Genomic DNA, 18752 nt, shown 5'->3' on the forward strand with positions numbered 1-18752 from the left:
AAAAAAATGACTAATTTAATGTAGCATACAACTTATTTTTTCATATCTCTTAAATTGTTCATCCCACAAACCCTGAGATCTAACTTGCGACCGCTTGGAGGCTACGAACCCCCAGATTGGAAATGAAGGATGCCTCAGTCTAGCATGCTGAAATCGGACCTTATTAAGTGGATCAGGCCATGACAGGACTTCATCCATATTTAACAGTACAATTCAGTGTTTGACCTATCAGTTATTCATTCAGTCATGGCTACTGCAGACTGTCTTTTCATGCAAGCAGGACAAAGATAAAGAGACAGGCTGATTTTTTTTTTTGCAGTAATTTATTGTACATTAAAACATTACCCACAAACCTCAGCTGCAGCTAAAGCACACTAAAGTGTGTTCACACAATGATGGGTGCACAGCGGCCGTCATCAAACGACACAATCATCATTATAATCATTAAAAGTGTCATAGTTATCATCATAAATCGTTTTAACAGTTCACGTCATTACCACCACCATCACCAGTAACCCAACACCACCTGACAATAATCTCCTTCTTAACATTCAAACAGAAAGTCTCTAATGAAGCAGAGTCCACAGAAGTCTGCAACACAGCAAACTGGGGTCAAATTTAAGCTTTTGTTTTGAAGCACCAGGTGGCTTGGATTTACTCCTCAAGGACAACAGAGTCTCAATCAGAAAGAAGTAAAAAGACTTAATCTGTCCCGTTTGTCGAAACCTTCTGGTAATTATGATCATCACAGAAAATTACATGAATCCAGTTTTGCAAAACAGATTTACAGAGTGATCTGGATAAATGTACTGAGTAAATCCCAGAGAAGAAGACCTGTAGATCTGCTTCTTGAAACAGGCTCCTGCAGATTTGTCCAAGTTAAAAGAAATGCCAACAATAATTTGCAGCTGCGTAACCATTTGACCCTAGTTTGCATCATACTGCACATATCGGAATCACATCCTACAAAAACAAGGGCACTGCCCCAATTTTCTTTTACATGGACAACACAGACAACACACACACACAAATGCAAAGATGTACAGCGACAAAGGAAGAGTGAGATGATTTACCAAAGTTCTATCTGATTCTGAAGTATTTTTGAAATAATCACTTTTGGCTGCTACATGGGTATGCTCGGAGGGCCAGATGGGCTTCAGCAAGCACAACCAAAACTGGTTTTAAAAATGATCGCTGAACCGGGCTGCACAAACCTACAAACCGTGCACATGTCCACCCACGGATACGTCTCTCAATATGCCGGACCTGGCTGAACGAGCACAGCCTCTTAGAGCAGATTCTGCAGGACCTGCGTACAACTAATGATGAACAAGAGCACTTGAGGCACCTGGGGCGAAGAAATAAACATGGGTGAGCCTCAGGGGAACTATCAGAGATTCAGACACGCAGCAGCAGCCTTGGGAATGACCAGTCGCACAGGAATAGCATAATTAGCGTCCATCCATCATCATTTTCCTTGATAATTGCCACTTCCCAAAGCATCCGGCTTGATTTCATTTATTATTATACGATTTCAAATAAGAGATATCAGTCGGTCTCTGTTGAATTTTAGAGCAATAATTCATCTTTTAGCCTTTTAGATTTCCAAATCTGAGAAGTTAAGCTTTTATAACAATAGGGCTTTTCACAATGCACTTAGCCGGGGGCTGAGGGAGCTTTCACACCGGGACATTCCTAAGAGGCCTAACCCCGACTTTAGCCTAGGGCTTGCATGTGCTGCTCCGGAGCCGGGTCAGCTTCCAGTTTGCGGGGTTGTCTCCTGAAAATCGACTAAACACGGGGCTAAAAAGTGGCCAGTGTGAAACAGGGCTGAAGTAAGCAATGGGATTTGCGTCATGTTTTTGTTGTCCAATCGGAGTGGTCACACATCATACTAGAATGTAAACAGTCACATGTTCCAACCGACATTTAACCCCCGGGCTAGTAGAAGTGCAGTGTGGATCGTTCAGCCCCGGGCTTAGGCTAACCCTGGGTTTTAACAATGTGCGTGTGAAAAGCAGCAAAGTTATCCCAGGGTCCACCTCATAGCCCAGGGCCAAGGCTAGCACAGCGGTGTGAGCAGCATATAGAGGTCTCCATCTCACGGGGGCCATCTACTCAAGACTGCATGGTTTAACGTTCTCTTGATTTGAAGACAAAAATGATGAAACATCACGACCGAAAGCAGACATGTGCTTGAATTCAACACTGAAGGGGACAGAAAACCCCCACAGGTATAGCGTATGCCGATGACTCGCATATTTGAGGTTTCGGCGCAGAAACTTAAACATGAGCCAGCATGATGAGAGACTGTTTTCCTTGTTACTTTATATACAAACATGCAAATCCTCATTCCATCAGTAGCAGCATATTTCTGGACAACCTCCAACTCAAAACAGACTTTCTTTACCACACATGGGTAGGGCTGCGCGGTGGACAGGGACGTGGATAATCGCTGCTGCACATAGAACAAGAGCTTTCCTCGCCATGATGAAGACTGAGCAGACACACGTGGACGTGACCCGCAGGAGGAACCAAAGTCATGGACTCAAGACGGGAGCAAAGAGTGCCAACAGACCCGGAGTTCAAGGTCTACTGCCGGCCAAACGAAAGCCGAGTGCTGTCAAACACATTCCACACGCAAAGCTAAGCCGACTGTACAGCACAGAGAAGAAGACTGACCCAGTCTTCAGTGTCCTCTTGCCTGGAAAGAGAGGAGTCGCCAAGTCGGACCAGCCTGGGGCTTGATAAGGAGAGCGGTGCCCCCCTGAGAGTGTGCAAGGTGGGCCTGGGGCTTTAAGAGGGGGAAATCTCTTTTTTTTTAATTTGATATCACTGCCACAGACGCCAGAAGAGCCCAGGGGTCCCTCCGTCTCCACTTAGTGTCCTCTTTTCAATTAAAGATGTGGAATGAGGCTCAAGTGCACGCCATTATCGTACGGTCGTTTCAAGTCACACAAAAATAACAGCGCGGGTTTTAAGAGCAACATCAAGCACGATTCTTAACTGAACTGAAAGAAATAAACATTTCACACACACCCTATTAAACATTTTGAAAAATTGACTTCTGAAGAATCTTTTGAAGTCCTGTGAATTATCTGTCAGGACAATCTGGACCACAGGCGTGCGACGCAGCTCTTAAAGGCGCACAGTGTTGATGCGCAGCGGCTGCACGTTCTTGCCGTTGGCGTGGCTCTGGCCCGGGCTGAAGTAAGGGAAGACCTTGGCGGGGAATTTCTCCCGGTAGGTATAGAGCCAGGACATGTCGTCTGCATTGTAGAAGATGAGCAGGCCTTTGTGGTAGTCTAGATACACCCCCACCTTCTCCAGCTTACTCTTTACATTGAGGCGGGTCCACGGCTCGGTGCAGGCGCTATACTGGTTGCCGTCGTGCATAACGATACAGTAGAAGCCGCGGCTGGGCTGGATCTGGATGCTGCCCTTGCGGCTGACTGTCTCGTGGGCCACGCCGATCATCCACTGGGTCTTCTCCGACACCATCACCTCCCAGTAATGGACGCCCGACACGAAGCCTTCGGCGCCCAGCACAGACACCTCCACGTCAAAGCGGCGCGGGGAGTCCTGCAGCGGTTGTGGGTGGAGATTCCCGTAGGCCACTATAGTGCAGTCGTCTGACAGGATCAGTCTTTGATGGGCCGTTATGGGGTCGAGGGTCAACGCTGCCGGCACTGAGGACGAGACAGTTTCAGCACAAAGAGTCAGCATTTATCTTGGAGAAAACAGTCAGCCTAGATAAACAGGCCAGTCATGGATATAAGTAAGTAGGGGAAAAACCTAAACAAACACATCAATATGTTACGACTGAGCTTGGCCAAACAGAAAAGCGAGGAGGACTGCAGTCATTCTCAGAGCCTCATTTTTCTTAAATCGCTGCAGATGCTGTGTGAACAGTTTTATGCTGAGGCAGTGAGTAAATACAGTACATCCAAGCTGCTCAGACACTTTACAGGAGAGGTGGGGTCAAGGTTATGAACCGATCGCCGAAACGCTCCCAGAGAAAAAGGAAAATATACACGGAAAATACTTTGACCAGGAGGTCACTGGAAATGGTTTTGGTTTTGTTTTCTTATCCAGCATGGACTACGGTGGGAAATAAAATCAATGAAAAAAACAAGTCCGCCTTCTTCCCGTCTCCTCTCACTCACGGAGCCCAAACTAGTTCAGTCCAGTAAACGTTGCCGTCACTCAGCTGCCCGTCCTCTCAGCTCCTCAGAGACTGTACTGCTCAAGTTGTATGCGTTTAATGTGAAATGTCTTTGCATTTTGCTTTTATCTGATAGTTTTGACAATAGAGACAGATAGGAAGGATGGAGAGAGTGCAGGGGGAGATGACATGCTGCAACAATGGTCCTCAGCCAGAAGTTAACCGGTGGGCGACGTTACAAAATGAGCCTTGTGCTGCGTTCGTTGATGTGTTGCTCACGTAGTTATGTCGTTAAAATGTAGTGGGAAGATGAAACGGAAGAGGGGGGGGGATCAAAATATATGATCGGTTGATGCTTCGCCGCATCACTCGAGCGCTGAAAACAGTCGTGAAATGCTAATTATTTTTATAGCTCGTCACACAGCAACAACGGGGGCGCAGCAGTAGATCTGTTCCCACCACAGGACATAAAAAAAAAAAAAAAAGACGAGCATTGTATCTTTACAGAAGTCCAGGTTACTCTGGATGGGTCGCCTCACTGTGGGCAGTTTCTCGTTACAGTTAGAGGAGGTGATCAAAGCCATGCCCCGTGGTAAAAGATGACTGACAGCTTGTTATTACACGACGCCACCGACTTTTATTTCAGGAAGATGAGCAACGTTTTTTTTTTTTTTTTTAATAATCGGTTTTACCTCCATGCATAAACTAGAGTCTTCAAAGTCAAGTGCTCTCCAGAGGCTACTAGTGTAGCTCAATTTGAGCAATATCAGACCACAGGAAGGGCGCCAATAATACAGTGTGCGGTGAGGCAGTAATTACAGCGATGGGAGGAGCTGCTCCAGATCGCTCCACGGGCTCCGGGCCCGTAGGAGGACGTTTCTCAGTGCAGTTATGTGATTTTAGGGAGGGCGAATCGGCATCCATGTTTGCTTATTAGGGAACCATATCAGGCTGAACAACAGCAGCTTGTTCTCTTTGCTCTCAGGAAAGGCATTCTTTCAGGTCCTCTATATTTATATCAGGATAAATGGAGGTGAACCGTCTGGCGCCCGGCCAGCGGAGAGGACAATGCCTTCTCTAGTCAATGACATCTCCAGTGTTTGTTACAATCAAGTCATTAAAATTTCATAACCCGAGTGCCTCTTTGTGTCATACAGAGAAACCTGCAAGCGTACACACATCGGCGGAGAAACCATTTTTCCTGCTGAACATGAGAAGGGTGAAAAAAAGAAAGAAAGCACGTCTGGTAGTTATTCTCGCTAACCCATCAGTGACAGCGAGGGATGATGGGAGGAATGTCTTTATTTCGTCTCAGGCAACCGCTGGTGATGGATCGTAACCAATTGTTCCATTTGGCAGCCAGTCAAGGGAGACCAAAAAACTGCCTGGGCCCCCTGCCCCCCTGCCCCCCCCAGTGGCAGACTGAAATGGGAGAATTGATTGAGGGAGTAAAAAAATACCTCTGCACATTATTCTAAATAATCTCCTGTGAGTGAGTGATGGCTGTGCTGCAGAGGGAGTAGAGCTCCTCTAGGCAATGACAAACACAGAAGGGCATCGTCGTCCTCAAAGCATTCCATACAACCCTAATTCAGGGCAGGATCACTCCTGTTTTTACATTTACACATTTTGGGAAAATATGGTTCTTTTCTCTCTTGCCGTCAGCGAGATGAAAAGACTGATACCCCTGTGCCATCTGTCCGTTATATTAAATAGAAGTCTACAGCCAGCTAGATGGTTATCTTAGCTTAGCATAAAGACTGAAAAACAGCTTGCATGGCTCCGTCTAAAAGGGAACAAAATCCTGCTACAGCGTCTCTAAAGCTCGCTAAAGAAACAGCAATTAGTAGTTTTAAATGGGCACCTGGCCTAGAAATACATCAGATCATAACTGTGAGTAAAACCACACAGAATAAAGAGAGGAGGTATAAAGTGTGAGCTTTAGAGGTGCTGGATTGTGTTACATTCAAACAGAGCCATACTAGCCGTTTCCCTGTTTCCAGCATTTAAGATAAGCTAAGCTAATTGGCTGCAGCGCTGGATTTGACACATGAGTGGTATTGATCTTCTCTTCCAATTCTTGGCAAAAATAAAAGCAGATAAGTATACCATCCCTTTAACTCGTGCAGTGCTTTACGCTAAATTACAGTATATAATGTATGTTTACTAGCCAGCATTGTTTGCGTAACATAAATCTCCTGTTCCAGTCATGGTCACATACCTGGTGAGATATCCTGGAAGAGAGACTTCCATATTGTGTACTGTAAGGGCCCCATGTACTTGGATGTCGGGAAGTCTTCATATGTCAGATTGGTCTCATGTATCTTTCCTTTAATCCTGGGATGGATAAAAAAAAAGAAAAAAGAAAAAACAGATCAATAATGGTCTAAATCCAATTTGCTGCTTTTCCCTTAATAACACTGCCTCTGGTTCAAACCACAACGTCGCTGCTCCAAGTAATACCCTGGTTTGTGACTTTGAAATGTGTCATTATAGAAATTGAACAGCTGACAAACTGCTTCATGAATCTCAAGCAACAGAGACGAATGCATCGGGGAGAGGGGGGGGGGGTCAGCTCTAACGCCACTACAAAATGATTCAATATGAACCTCCACATGAATCACTCAGCACACTCCTACATGTGGTCCAGAGTTCAGACGAGAGATGTGGAGTGGGTTGCTTACCGCGTCGAGATCCTGAAAATAATGCTGAAAAAGGGACCTTATTGTCTACGTTTGTGCATTATGTTTTTCATGGTATATTGTCAGACAACAAGGAATGAAAATAAATGAATATTACAATGTTTCTGTGAGTACCATTCAGTTTTTGATCATACCTGCTTGTCCATCATATTTACATACATTTACAATCTCCTCTCACACAAAACATCCACCTCCAGTTTAGAAGAAATAATACCAACAAAAAAAAAAAAAAAAGGTTTCATTCTGTCACTCTTGCTAGCTCTATATTCAACCTCATTAATCTGCTCAAAGATATTAAACTGTTCAATTAAAATCGTCCTCAAGTACCCCTCCCAGATTAAACACTACAGCTGGCTTATTCCCGGCCTAATGCACCATCTGTTCAGGGATAATCTGATGCTGTTGCTCAAATCTCTACTTTCTCCAAAATGTAAGCAACTTTTACATTTCGCAATAGCAGAGCACACATGTCGAGAGATAAAATCCTTCTAACATGACAGCAAATATCTTACAGTTAGCTAAAGTGTTGATGCAAGACTTCAAGAGTTGATAAAAACCTGATCCTTCTTGAAGCAAATGTGTTTACAACCACATTTCTTTTCTTATCGGACTGCAGTGACGATACTGGGACTGCTTTAGCAAACTCAGAGCAGGTGAAGCACCTCTCAGATGTGACGGCTATTCCCTCCAGGAAGTCGTGCCTTCCCGTCTCGTTGAGGCGCTCCTGGAGGATCTGGATGCCCTCCTTGACGTCGCGCAGCTGCTGGCTGTAGCGCTGGATCTTGTGCTCGATGTCGGCCAGCTTGCGGGCCGTGTCCATCTCCAGCTCTTCCAGCATGCTCTTCTGACGCTCGCGCAGGAAGCGGTGAAGGCGTTCGAATGCGTCGCCGATGGTTGCGCGCAGACTCTTGGCTGAGGACTGGGAAAAAAAAAAACAGGTGGTTTACTTAAAAAAAACCAAAAAAAAAACAGCCAGACTATTTATAGCCAGTTATTCATAGTTAGCTGGGTTTGTTAAGTGTTTGAGTCACAATAGCCTGACTCTTAATTACACACGGGTCAGTAATTCAAGGGCTTACAAAGTGCTCCAATTAATATTACATTAACATTCATTCATTGATTCAATTTCTATAGATTTTGGCTCTCTCCGAGTGTGTGTGTACAACCTTCCACTGAGAGAACAAAGTAGCTTTTAAACTGTTTTAATAAGGAGAAACAAACAACAGGGTACTGTAACAGAAATAACCCAAAAAGACGACCAGGACGGGGTCGCAAAGGACATCACGGCCCGTGAAGACGTCTGATTACCGGACCGGAGGCCGGACAGAGAAGCTGAAGCCATTACAGACAGAGCCGAGCAGTGTGCAGGCGACAGCAGACTAAAGAGAGCAGAAGAAACTGATTTGTTACTGAAGAGGGAAAATGGGAAGCTCGGACATTAAAGAGAATGAATCATCGGAGTGTCAGAGAGACAGAATGAGAGCCTTTCAATTAGAAGCATCTGAGGAAAAGCAAAGACTGGACTTCATTCAGACGTTTCGTTAAAAGTTTCCCTGTCAAAAACGTATATACACACTTGTGTTTGTAGAATAAAATGAAATCAGCGCATCAAAGAGCAGCTTCAGAACAAGATAAAATGATCCAAACAAGAAATTTAGAAGAACCTGGCTTAATTCGTCTGTTGGGAATTAAAAAAACACTCCTCTGATCTTTTCAGGATTTAGGAGCTGTGATCTGAGGTTTAATTAAAGTGGGTGAAAAATTCAATCAATCCTTCAAACAGCAGGCGCGTTCCTCCTGTTCGCTCACAGACCAGGGGCAGGTATTCTCACTCTGCCTGTGGGAAACCTTTCAGACGACCATTTCTCTTCAAGCATGAGCGCTATGACATTAAAGGTGGGCTGTACGGCAGCCCTCCTACCTAGTTGAGTGTCGAAAACCGGTGGTGTGGAGAAGGAGGAGGAGGAGGAGGAGGAGGAGGAGGAGGAGGAGGAGGAGGAGGAGGAGGATTGCAGCAGCCCAGCTATCAGTCTCTGAGTGATGTTACTGCTGCTTTGGCCCAGCGGGCTGTGAGGCACTGAGAGGGTGTCTGCAGCCCTTGGAGACAGGAGGCTGGCTACCTTACAGGGAAGCATGTGATTATCAAGTGAATCCCTGGTGGGCCTGTGAATAGGACACAATGTCTATCCTTCAGACGACAACCCTCCAGAGCACACGCGAGCCATGGACCCAAATTGGAGTGCAAGGCGGGAACATTCACTTTAAATGACAGCTGGGCTGTTGCGGGGATTTCATCTCAATATTAGTATAAGAAACTGTCTCGGTCATCAACATTAAAAGGGGAAACCCAATGATTTTACACATCAAAGTCGGTTTACAGGTACTGCTATTTATAAAGTTGTGAGTGAAATCTGATAAATTGCCTCGAATGATGTCACTTGAGTCAGCGTCGGTTGGGGCAGAAGACTAAAAAAATGTGGGGGTGTGGAGTTCGAGAGAAGTGACCCCAGTACCTCCTCATCTCTGCTCGAGGCTTCAGCTACTGAAACGCATGAATCTTCGACTGAACTGTCAGCGGTGGAGTTGCATTATGGGTAACGTACGTGCCAGGCTTCAACACGGATGAAGAATGTGTGGGATAAATTTCTCTGGCTCTGCAACATTGATTTTTATCTTCTTTAACTGTCCATTACGAGTCTGACAATGTTATAGAAATGCAAAGTTGGAGCACTCCTTTAGCAACAATCAGGTGAAGAAAAAATGGATAAAAATGACAAACATTTAGACGAAGAAATGCAGGGAGACGTTTCATTGTCGGCTACCTAAACACATCAGAGATCAATGTGGTCACAGTGCGGCTCCCTTCCAGGCAGAGCACTCTGTGCAAATGGATGTAAATCTAATGAGATCAGCTCAATTCCAACGAGGAGGGGGGGGGGGGGGGGCGGCTGAAAGGCCTACATCGAGCAGTCGGAGTGAGTCAACGGACGGGTTGAGATGCACCGGGCCCGGCTCTCTTTGGCAGGAAGAAAGAGTGGTGCTGTGACGTCGGACAGCAGGTACAGGAACAGGAGAAAGATGAATGTACTCCCTAAATGAAAAATAACGCTGACGGCTGAGCCATCATCTCTGCCAGAGACTCTTCACTGTCGCTACAGGAGAGACAAGAGACGTACATGTGTGGAGGGCTGACATATTGACTGGAGGATCACGGTCCCCTGATTTAAAAACAAGGTGTCCAAACAGCCGCTCAATAAACCAAGTCTGTGTGTCGGAATTTATCGATTGGTCAGAATTGGTTTGAAAGAACAGATTCATAATCAGTGACTGAAAGACTGCATATTTCCTGCTCATTTTTTATGAGAACTCATTTTACTAAGTGAGTATTACCGTCTCATTTGGATATTTAAGATGCAAGCGCGGATGTCTTGTTTGAATAAATATCCACACAGTCGGTTATGACTGACTTCCGATCCCATCCGTTGGTGTTTAATTAATGACTCGTTCAATAAAAATGGGAATTCTACCAATTATTTTCTTGTTTCTCGATTAATTGTTTTAAATGTTAGAAAATAATGAATACAATAAAGAATAGACATCACACATTTCTTAAGCCCAAGATTTCAAAACACAAATATCAATAGTGTATAATATATGATAGTGCATGTAAGAAGCTAGAACTTGGAGGTATTTGGTATTTTTGCTTGGAAAATGACAATAAATCCATAATGAAAACAGTTGAGCTGATAAATTCTGTTGATCTATTAATCAATAGATTGTTTGAGCTCTAGACCTGACAATTAGTGCTGAAACAATTAGTTTGTTTATTGATCACTCTTAAGTCGTGTATCCAGCAATAATGATAAACAATCCCTGATTCTAGCTCCTAAAAGTTAAAGATTAGCTGCTTTTCTGTTTTATATGAATGTTTTTCTCTGTTGTGGGATAAAGTATGACTTCACTTTAGGCTCTGGGAAATTGTAATGGCCATTCTCCACCATTTTCTGACATTTCTATGAACTATATAGATAGGAAAACTAATCGTATTTGCAGCCGCATGCAGCTGATTGATTGCCGCGGGTGCCGCTCTATCAACGAGAATTGCTCGTTTTAAAAAGCAGAAGTGTTTCGGTACCTTGGTCTCAGTAAGTTGTCTCTGCAGGAGCTGCAGGGCCTCGGTGTGTCCCTTCTCACTGTCCTGCAGGGTGGCCAGCTGCTCCTTCATCTCCCTCTGCAGCACAACAAACAACAGGTCAGTAACTGATGATTGGAGCTCAGCGCAACGGAACACGAGAATACATTCAATGTATTTGGAGGATTTCATTAAATACTGTACGACATCCTTTTCTATTTGAAATGCTCCACTTCTCCTCTGCTCAAACAATGTCTCAAAACAGCCAGTCGCATGAACATTTTTAGCAAAACCAGATATTTTTGCAATTCCATTCCAATTTATTTAAATTGTATTATTTGTGTAACAGCTCTCTTTGCTCGGGTACGAGGCAGCAACGATTTAAGGCTCAGCTACAAAACAAGCTAGGCAGATGGAGAGCGAGAAATGAAAGAGATGAAACGCAATCTCTGGAGATGTTGGGGCTGTGTCGGAGAAAACTGGGTCTCATCTCTAGTCAGGCACACGCTGGCACAACCTGCACCACTCAGCCACCTTCAAGTCTCCCCAAGGCGGGAAAGAGGCTCCGCAGGAGCTGGCTGGGACGCCTGCTGTCACGAATGGTGCAGAGTTTTTGTGCAGGTCCCAAGTGCCAACAACCGGCGCACTCAGATTTAGGTTTTAGGATAGAAGTAGTTTTAGCAGATTCCCTCCCTGAAGTAGAGACTTGTTTATACAAATGTACAAGTACAAGGCTCACGGTACAGCACTTTGTTATGCAGTGCTTGGCTGATATTTTCACACTGAATAAATAATGAGAAACGAAATGGAGAGTTTGAAATTCAGTGTCTCGCTCAAACCCTTCAATTTTGTTGATGGGACACATGTTGGCTCTTGTGACAATATAGCATTATAGACTAGAGAGTGAGCCATCGTCCTCAGGCATGCAGGGGAAGTACTAACTTCTGTGACTACAATTAGCAACAATATACAAAAAAACATTTCTTATCAAAAGAACAACTACACAGTCTGAAGTACGGCAGCATATAATAAGGTGCCAGACTATAAAAAGTGTTGTTGGTGATTAAATTGCATTCTGGGAAATATCTAGACGGTCTGGATTTCTTCTCATTAATAAAAGTGGTAACAAAAGTTTATGAAAAAACCCCCCCAGTAAAAAATGAACTTCAGGGAAGAATGCCATTACATTGAAATCATTGAAATGATACCTTTGTGAGTTTCCAAAAATGTAAATCAAAAAATGGGCCAAAAGTACAAATGATTATGCACAATACAACTGCAAAATAAAGTGAATGTATTGGACAAAAGCCACATTCCACATAAAGTGACAATAGATGTGGTGGCAGTAACGACGGCATTATTGCCTTTTGCTCTAATTGAGGGGAAAATAGAAAATTGAAACAAAGGGAACAACCAGGAACAAGCCTAACATATTTCAACCCCCCCCCCCAGCATTAAGCCACTCCTGCTGCTGGTTCCTCTGCTCATGTAACCCGTGTGTCACACAGTGTCACCTCCCCTGAACACCAACTGCGGCAAAAATCCACCAAATAGAACTGTCAGCTTAGCAGGGCTAATAAAGCAAACATCACTCAGCTACCGGGCTGAAATAAACGCCAGAATAGCTCTCCACTGACAGGAAACATATATAATAATTTATCCATCTCGAAGATTAAACAGGTTATGGTAGAGAGGGGGGAAAAAAATGTGTGATGTATCAGAAAATTTGCAAAATGAACAAAAAAGGAGCAAATGTGGGCTGTTGGGCATGAAGCATGTTTCCTCTCAAGGACAGAAACAGTGGAAAACAATGGTTGGTGCAGAGGGGGAGCGTGACTCTCCATGCTAATGACAGGAGTGCGGCAGGCTCAGCAGGCTCTCCGCCTCATCACCACACGCTTGTCTGCAGTAGGTCAAAGGCCGCTCCCACACACTGAGACAGACCAACACTGACAGACTGGCAGAGAAAACATGCTCCTCCACTCTTCTGCTGCACATTAACTGACTGACTGACTGACCAGAGAGGGGCGACTCTAACTGCTGCCGCCACGCCAATAGACGGACCAATCGACATGAAATCTTAAACCCAAAATAATGAGGAACTTCATTTTGGATTCACATTGTCCGGGAGTTTTGAATCGTCCTCTGCATTACAAACTGGATACATCCACTCTGAAGACAACTTGTCGCTAAAATGAAATGCACTGTAGAATGTGTACTGAAACTGAATTCAAGCAGGCAAAGCTTCATACACTTTAAGGCCATAAACCTCGCCCATAACGTGTTATTACATAATCCTCTTTAATCTTCCTGGAGGCAAACACCGTCCTTTGAGTATCCTACAGATGGGGGGGGGATTTCCTGTGATGACATATAGCCGAAACTGAGGGAAAAAAAAAGCCACAGCTGTAGTGTCCATTACTACTCACGGGCAAGGAATTGGGATCTGAATTGGATGTGATTCAGTGGCATCTCGAGGAAAAGCTTTAAGATGTGACGAAACAAAGACTCTCGACAGGGTGGGTGTGTGTGTGTGTGTGTGTGTGTGTGTGTGTGTGTGTGTTGTGAATAGAGGCGTCTCTCTCCTGTCCATCACGTCTGGCCAACACAAGTCTGACATGACATTTCCCCAGGACATCAAGTTGCGGGAAATGGGGGTCATGGCTGTGGGGGGGGGGGATTTTAAATTTGAAATACATTTCATCATGCTGTCATTTCCTTCTTCCGCTTCCTCTCCCCGTCAGGTTAGCAGCTCTGGCAGATATTTACGAGTAAATAAATGAATACATAATGGACTATCAGCAAGACTCAAAAATGTGCACGGGGCTTAAAAATTCCTCAAAAACTTTCCTTGCAGCTGCGAGCTTGATTATATTCAGCGGCTCGTTCAGGATTGAAAGAGCGTTATTGGCTTGAAACTGCCAGCCCAGAAGAAGATTGAACAAAACAACATGCAGTGCCACAGCATGAATAATAAAAAGCCTACAGGACGGAAAAACTTCCTCTTACACACAGACAGGACCAGCTTCCAGGGATTTTTTTTTTTTTTTTTTTTTTTTTTTTTTTTTATTCACAGGCACTGATGAAAGGAAAGAAATAAACATATAACAAATTACACTTGCAGCTCATCTTCTGACTGGAAGACATACAGAATGCAGAGCCAATGTGCTACTTAGACGTATAATTAAAGTGGAATCTCTTTCATCTGTTTACCATTAGATAGGGACTCAAACCCCAGCAGAGCCCACAATCACTCAATGTACTGCGAGTGATTTTCACAAGGACAGTTTGGCATAACCTTCGTCGAGCTGAGGGTGTAATTCTGTCAGTGAGCAGAGCGGGTGGGTAAACGGGACGCCAGCCAATAACAAAGCAGTGAACACACCGTTCAGCCGCTACAGTGAGGCTGTGAGCTTCATGCGCTTGTTGTAATGCAACATGGACCGGGTATGAAATATGTCATCCACGACACAATGCTCATAATAAACCCAGGAACAGAGTCGCTGAAGCAACGGCGTTCAAGGCTATCGGCTTGGATATTACATGGAAGCAACACACAAGCGTTCAAATGTTTGGTTCACTTCTATCAAATGATCTGGTTTGGTTTGTTGTGGTGGGAAATCATCGCTTGAACTCGAGCGTGGTCTTATAAACCGGGCTGACAAGTAGGGTCTTGGGGTCAGACTTTGGTCCACAACAGGTTTTTTTTGGGACAGTGGATGTTATTCTATCATGAATTCAAAGCTACACTGCTGTTAAATCTGTGTGCTAATCGTTGAGTTTACAGGCGAGAAGCGATGCATTGACTTTATTCATGAAAGAGTTGATTCTTTATTGAAGGTTTAAGGTTAAGTTATTGTCCCTGACCAACATTTTGTAAATTAAGTGACTGTAGCGACCACAAACTTGCAGGATGACATCACCAAAACCGTCCAATCAATGAGCTACGTGTCAGTCCATCTGACTTTTGACATTTTTGTAACATTTGGGCCGTGGCTCAATGGGTAGAGAGGGTCGTCGGTTCGATCCTTGGCTGCTACGACTCCTGTGCCGAAGTGTCCCTGAGCAAGACACTGAACCCCTAACTGCACCCCGGGCGCTTCTCAGCAGCCCACTGCTCCCAATAAGCTGGTGATGGGTTAAATGCAGAAGTTACATTTCATGCATGTGTATATTCTAATCAAATTTTGTTAAATTTCATAATATTCACTCCTGCTAAACCGCGTGGGATTTCATTAGATTTCTGGCTGCAGGGAGAAAATAATAAATTAGTAAAACATCAAGAGCAAACATCAAAACTCATGTCATTGTTAGACTTAGCAGAAAGTAAACATGGCACATGCAAACAAAACAGAAAGCAGTGCAGAGAGCCAAGATAACATATCTGCCAGTGGACCAAAAGGAAGTGGAATTCTACAAAGTGCTGTGGTTTCTAATTAGAACACAAAAGAGCCAGGAGTGAAAATACACAAATGAAACCAACAGTGAACCATCTCATGAACAGGTTGTCCTGATGAAACATGGCGACCAGCCTGTGTGTGGACCTGTCCTGGCACAGGTCCGTGATGTCATCTCTGACGCACCGTTCTTACAAGGACTGCCATTCAGCACCAATGATCTCTGGGAAAGTAACACATTGTGTAAGCACGCAGCCCTTCAAAAGATTTCTGATACACAAGTCATCACTCTCGCGACAAGAGGCCGATGTAGTTGAGACCAATCACAAACATGTTTCCCCTGTCGGTCTGGTACGACGGCTGCTTGCCCCGGGAGGCAACCGCAACAAGAACTTGTGAAAAGATACAAAAGCAGAACAAAACAACAACAAAAAAAAAAAATGCTGCAAACTCTGGTGCATCTGCGCACAGACATCAAATTGAGCTCAAGCTGCGGCTTTAGATGCCGCAGCCGTGTTTTCCTCTAGAATCAGCAGAGCCTGCAGCCTCTCCAGGGGGACGAGAGGATCCCCGCAGCCCGAGCTCAGTCAGCAGAGCAGGCAGAGGCCAGCTGAGCCGACTGCACAGCAAGAAGCTCAGAAAGCTGCAGGACAGACCTCCAACATCTGTCCTCGTGAGACAGAGGCAGGCTGAGACGGTCTGCGCAGTGCGCAGGACAGGTGCTTCAGCTCCGGACTGAAGACATGAAAGATCATCGTTATTAGAACCGCAACTAAAAGTTATTATATTTCTGACTCATCGGTTTGGAGCTGAAAAGTCTACAAGATTGTTTAAATAATTGACATGAAATTAAATGCCAACAAGTTTGACGATCTATTGATTGATTGAATTGAAAGTCAAGCAAAAGTTTCCAACTTTTCAAAAGTAAGGATTTGCTGCTTTTCACTGTATGGCATGACTGTAAATTGAACTTATTTGTTTTTTTGGACTGTTGGTTGGACAAAACAAGAAACTTAAAGAAGTCACCTTGGGCTATGGAAACTTGTGAAAAGTATTTTTGACTATTTTCTAACATCCGAAGTGACCTTAGTGTATCTTGAAACCTAAGGTAAGATAGTTTTTTCTGACTGGCAAAGAGTAAAAAACAAAACCAAAGCTATTTAGTCTACAATGATGAAACAAAGGGAAATAAGCAGCTAATTGTCATAAAGAAATAACTGAAACCAAGAATGTTTTGCATTTTTGCTTGATAAATAATTTAAAGAGAATTTCCAGGGTCCATTTTCCTCCAACTGTAATTATAGTGCAATCACTAATTTCTTCAATACCCATTAAGTACGTTTAGCTGACAACTTAACAAGCAGCATTTTAAATAAATATACTGCTACAATATCAGCAGCGTTATTTGTCTGCCGTGACTGATCCCGGGTCAGATCACAAACGAGCCCACGTTTACATCTATCGTACGGGAAACGTTCGGCGGCAGCAGTGGGGATTATCGGCAGCGTGGATCCTGGCGGCCCTCCTCCAGTCCTGTGAATATAGGGCACGTCATGTAAATGATGAATGCTCAGAGGCGGCTGCTCCACTTCCTGGAGCGAGGAAGGGCACAGAGTATGCTAATGTTTTACCCCAAACAACAACAACAACAACGCCGCATGTCGGTTTTAATACGGTGTTTTGATTGGCTGACAAAGGTCGACACACTGAACTAAAGAGTAGTGATGAGAGAGAGAGAGAGAGAGAGAGAGAGAGAGAGAGAGAGAGAGAGAGAGAGAGAGAGAGAGAGAGAGAGAGAGAGAGAGAGAGAGAGAGAGAGAGAGAGAGAGAGAGAGAGAGAGAGAGTGTGTGTGTGTGTGTGTGTGTGTGTGTGACCAGGGACGCAAAGTAGCTGTATGTCTGATGATTTTAAGAAAGACAGACAGGTCTCAGAGCCGTCAGCGTTAAGTTTGATAATCTACACAGTGCAGGACAAGCCGTTTAAGAGGAACAAGGGGTTTGTTGTTGGCACTGGAGTGGAAATCCGAGAAGTGTCGCGCGATAAGAGCACGCCTGCTGTTTGCAAAGAGTCACCAGCTCGACAGAAGCCACTCAGCGCTTCGCCGTTTGTTACTGCACAACGAGCTCAAAGCCATTCAAATACGAGTCCGAGGTAAACACACGTTTCTTTTGCAGCTGAAGGTGGAAATGTATTTGACAGACAGACGCTTTAAAACGCTCACGGGCCTAATATGTAATTTCAGAATACTCTCGCCACAGAAACCAGTTTCAACCCATCCCTGAAGAGCCATTATTCAACCCTGTCAAGAGCGAGATGCTAATCTCAGAGAGAGCTATACATCACCAAAACAGGCAACCGGTGAAATGTCACATACCAAAAATGCACTTTCTTTAGGCCAGTGGGATCAAATACAACCCGAAACAAAGAAAATCTGGTTTGAGAAGCTTTATTTGGAAGCTGCACCTGGATGTGGAGAAACCCCACCGTATATCTTTATATTTGTAAAGCTTTTTCCAGCTTCTTTCCGTATTTAATATTTTGATTGTCGCACAACTTCCACTCTTTCAGCATTCAAATAATGTCAAAAGCTTCAACCTCAAAAATTCAGCAGCTGGCCCATCCACGCTTTCTTTAGTTTAGCCTTTTCTAGTTTTGTTTTCAAGGATCATCAGCTAGTTTAAACAGCTGTTTAACTGGAAGCTCCCCCACACTATGCAGAAAACAAACTCACATGCTGGCGTAACAACACCGCCGTGTTGTCCTGCACTTCCTGCTCGCACCATCACCTCTTTCCCTCTGCACACCGACTTCAGCCAGAGGACACACTGAGTAAACACACCCTGAAAATGACCCTTGGATATGTACGGATATGACTGCCAGCAGATTTTCTCCACAACCAAATACAAGCTTGTGTCATCTTTTTTTTTTTTTTTTAAAAAGAAAAGAAAAGCTTCTTAGGATTAAACAAACCTAATAGTCAACATGTTGTTAATTTAAAACCGTGTAGCAATGTGCCAGGCGCACAAATCACATTGTGGGGAAAAAAAACAAAAAAAACAACAACATGATGTGGTTGCATGTGAGTCAGCGCCACACGGCAGGGATAACAAACAGATGTGTTTGCCTCTGCTTCATCTTAGCGGCATGGGCGCAGCTGGAAGCTCTTGGGTTACAGCTCCTGTGTTTGCACTACGCAGTCGTGTTTGTTACAGCGCGCCAGCAGCTCGGACCAAATAAAGTGTGCTACTGCTTCTCCTTCACGCAGCACACCCCCCACCTCCCCCCTCCCCCTCCCCCCGACATCAAATAAATATTTGGGACGTGTACCTCTTTTGTCAAGTCACACTGTAGAATA

The 18752-nt window shown here is 44.3% G+C and overlaps 1 protein-coding gene across 2 annotated transcripts in view; it reads right to left on the bottom strand.

Moving 5' to 3' along the window:
- Positions 1-304: 304 nt before the first annotated feature.
- The window catches only part of trim62.1 (tripartite motif containing 62, tandem duplicate 1), a 30634-nt gene continuing 12186 nt past the window's right edge, over positions 305-18752 (bottom strand). The window contains exons 3-6 of one of the 2 annotated variants that reach the window (XM_068712268.1): positions 11003-11098; positions 7530-7786; positions 6387-6502; positions 305-3689 (exon numbers count right to left, since the gene is read on the bottom strand). In XM_068712268.1, coding sequence (XP_068568369.1) covers positions 3139-3689; positions 6387-6502; positions 7530-7786; positions 11003-11098 — 1020 coding nt within the window. In that variant the 3' untranslated portion in view covers positions 305-3138. Of the gene's footprint in view, positions 3690-6386; positions 6503-7424; positions 7787-11002; positions 11099-18752 lie in introns of both variants that reach the window. The other variant, XM_068712267.1, reaches the window with a different exon arrangement.

Source organism: Cebidichthys violaceus, unplaced genomic scaffold, assembly GCF_023349555.1.
Source record: "Cebidichthys violaceus isolate CVI_PGR_0920_01 unplaced genomic scaffold, fCebVio1.0.p SCAF_17, whole genome shotgun sequence".
In the NCBI taxonomy this organism is placed as follows: domain Eukaryota; kingdom Metazoa; phylum Chordata; class Actinopteri; order Perciformes; family Stichaeidae; genus Cebidichthys; species Cebidichthys violaceus.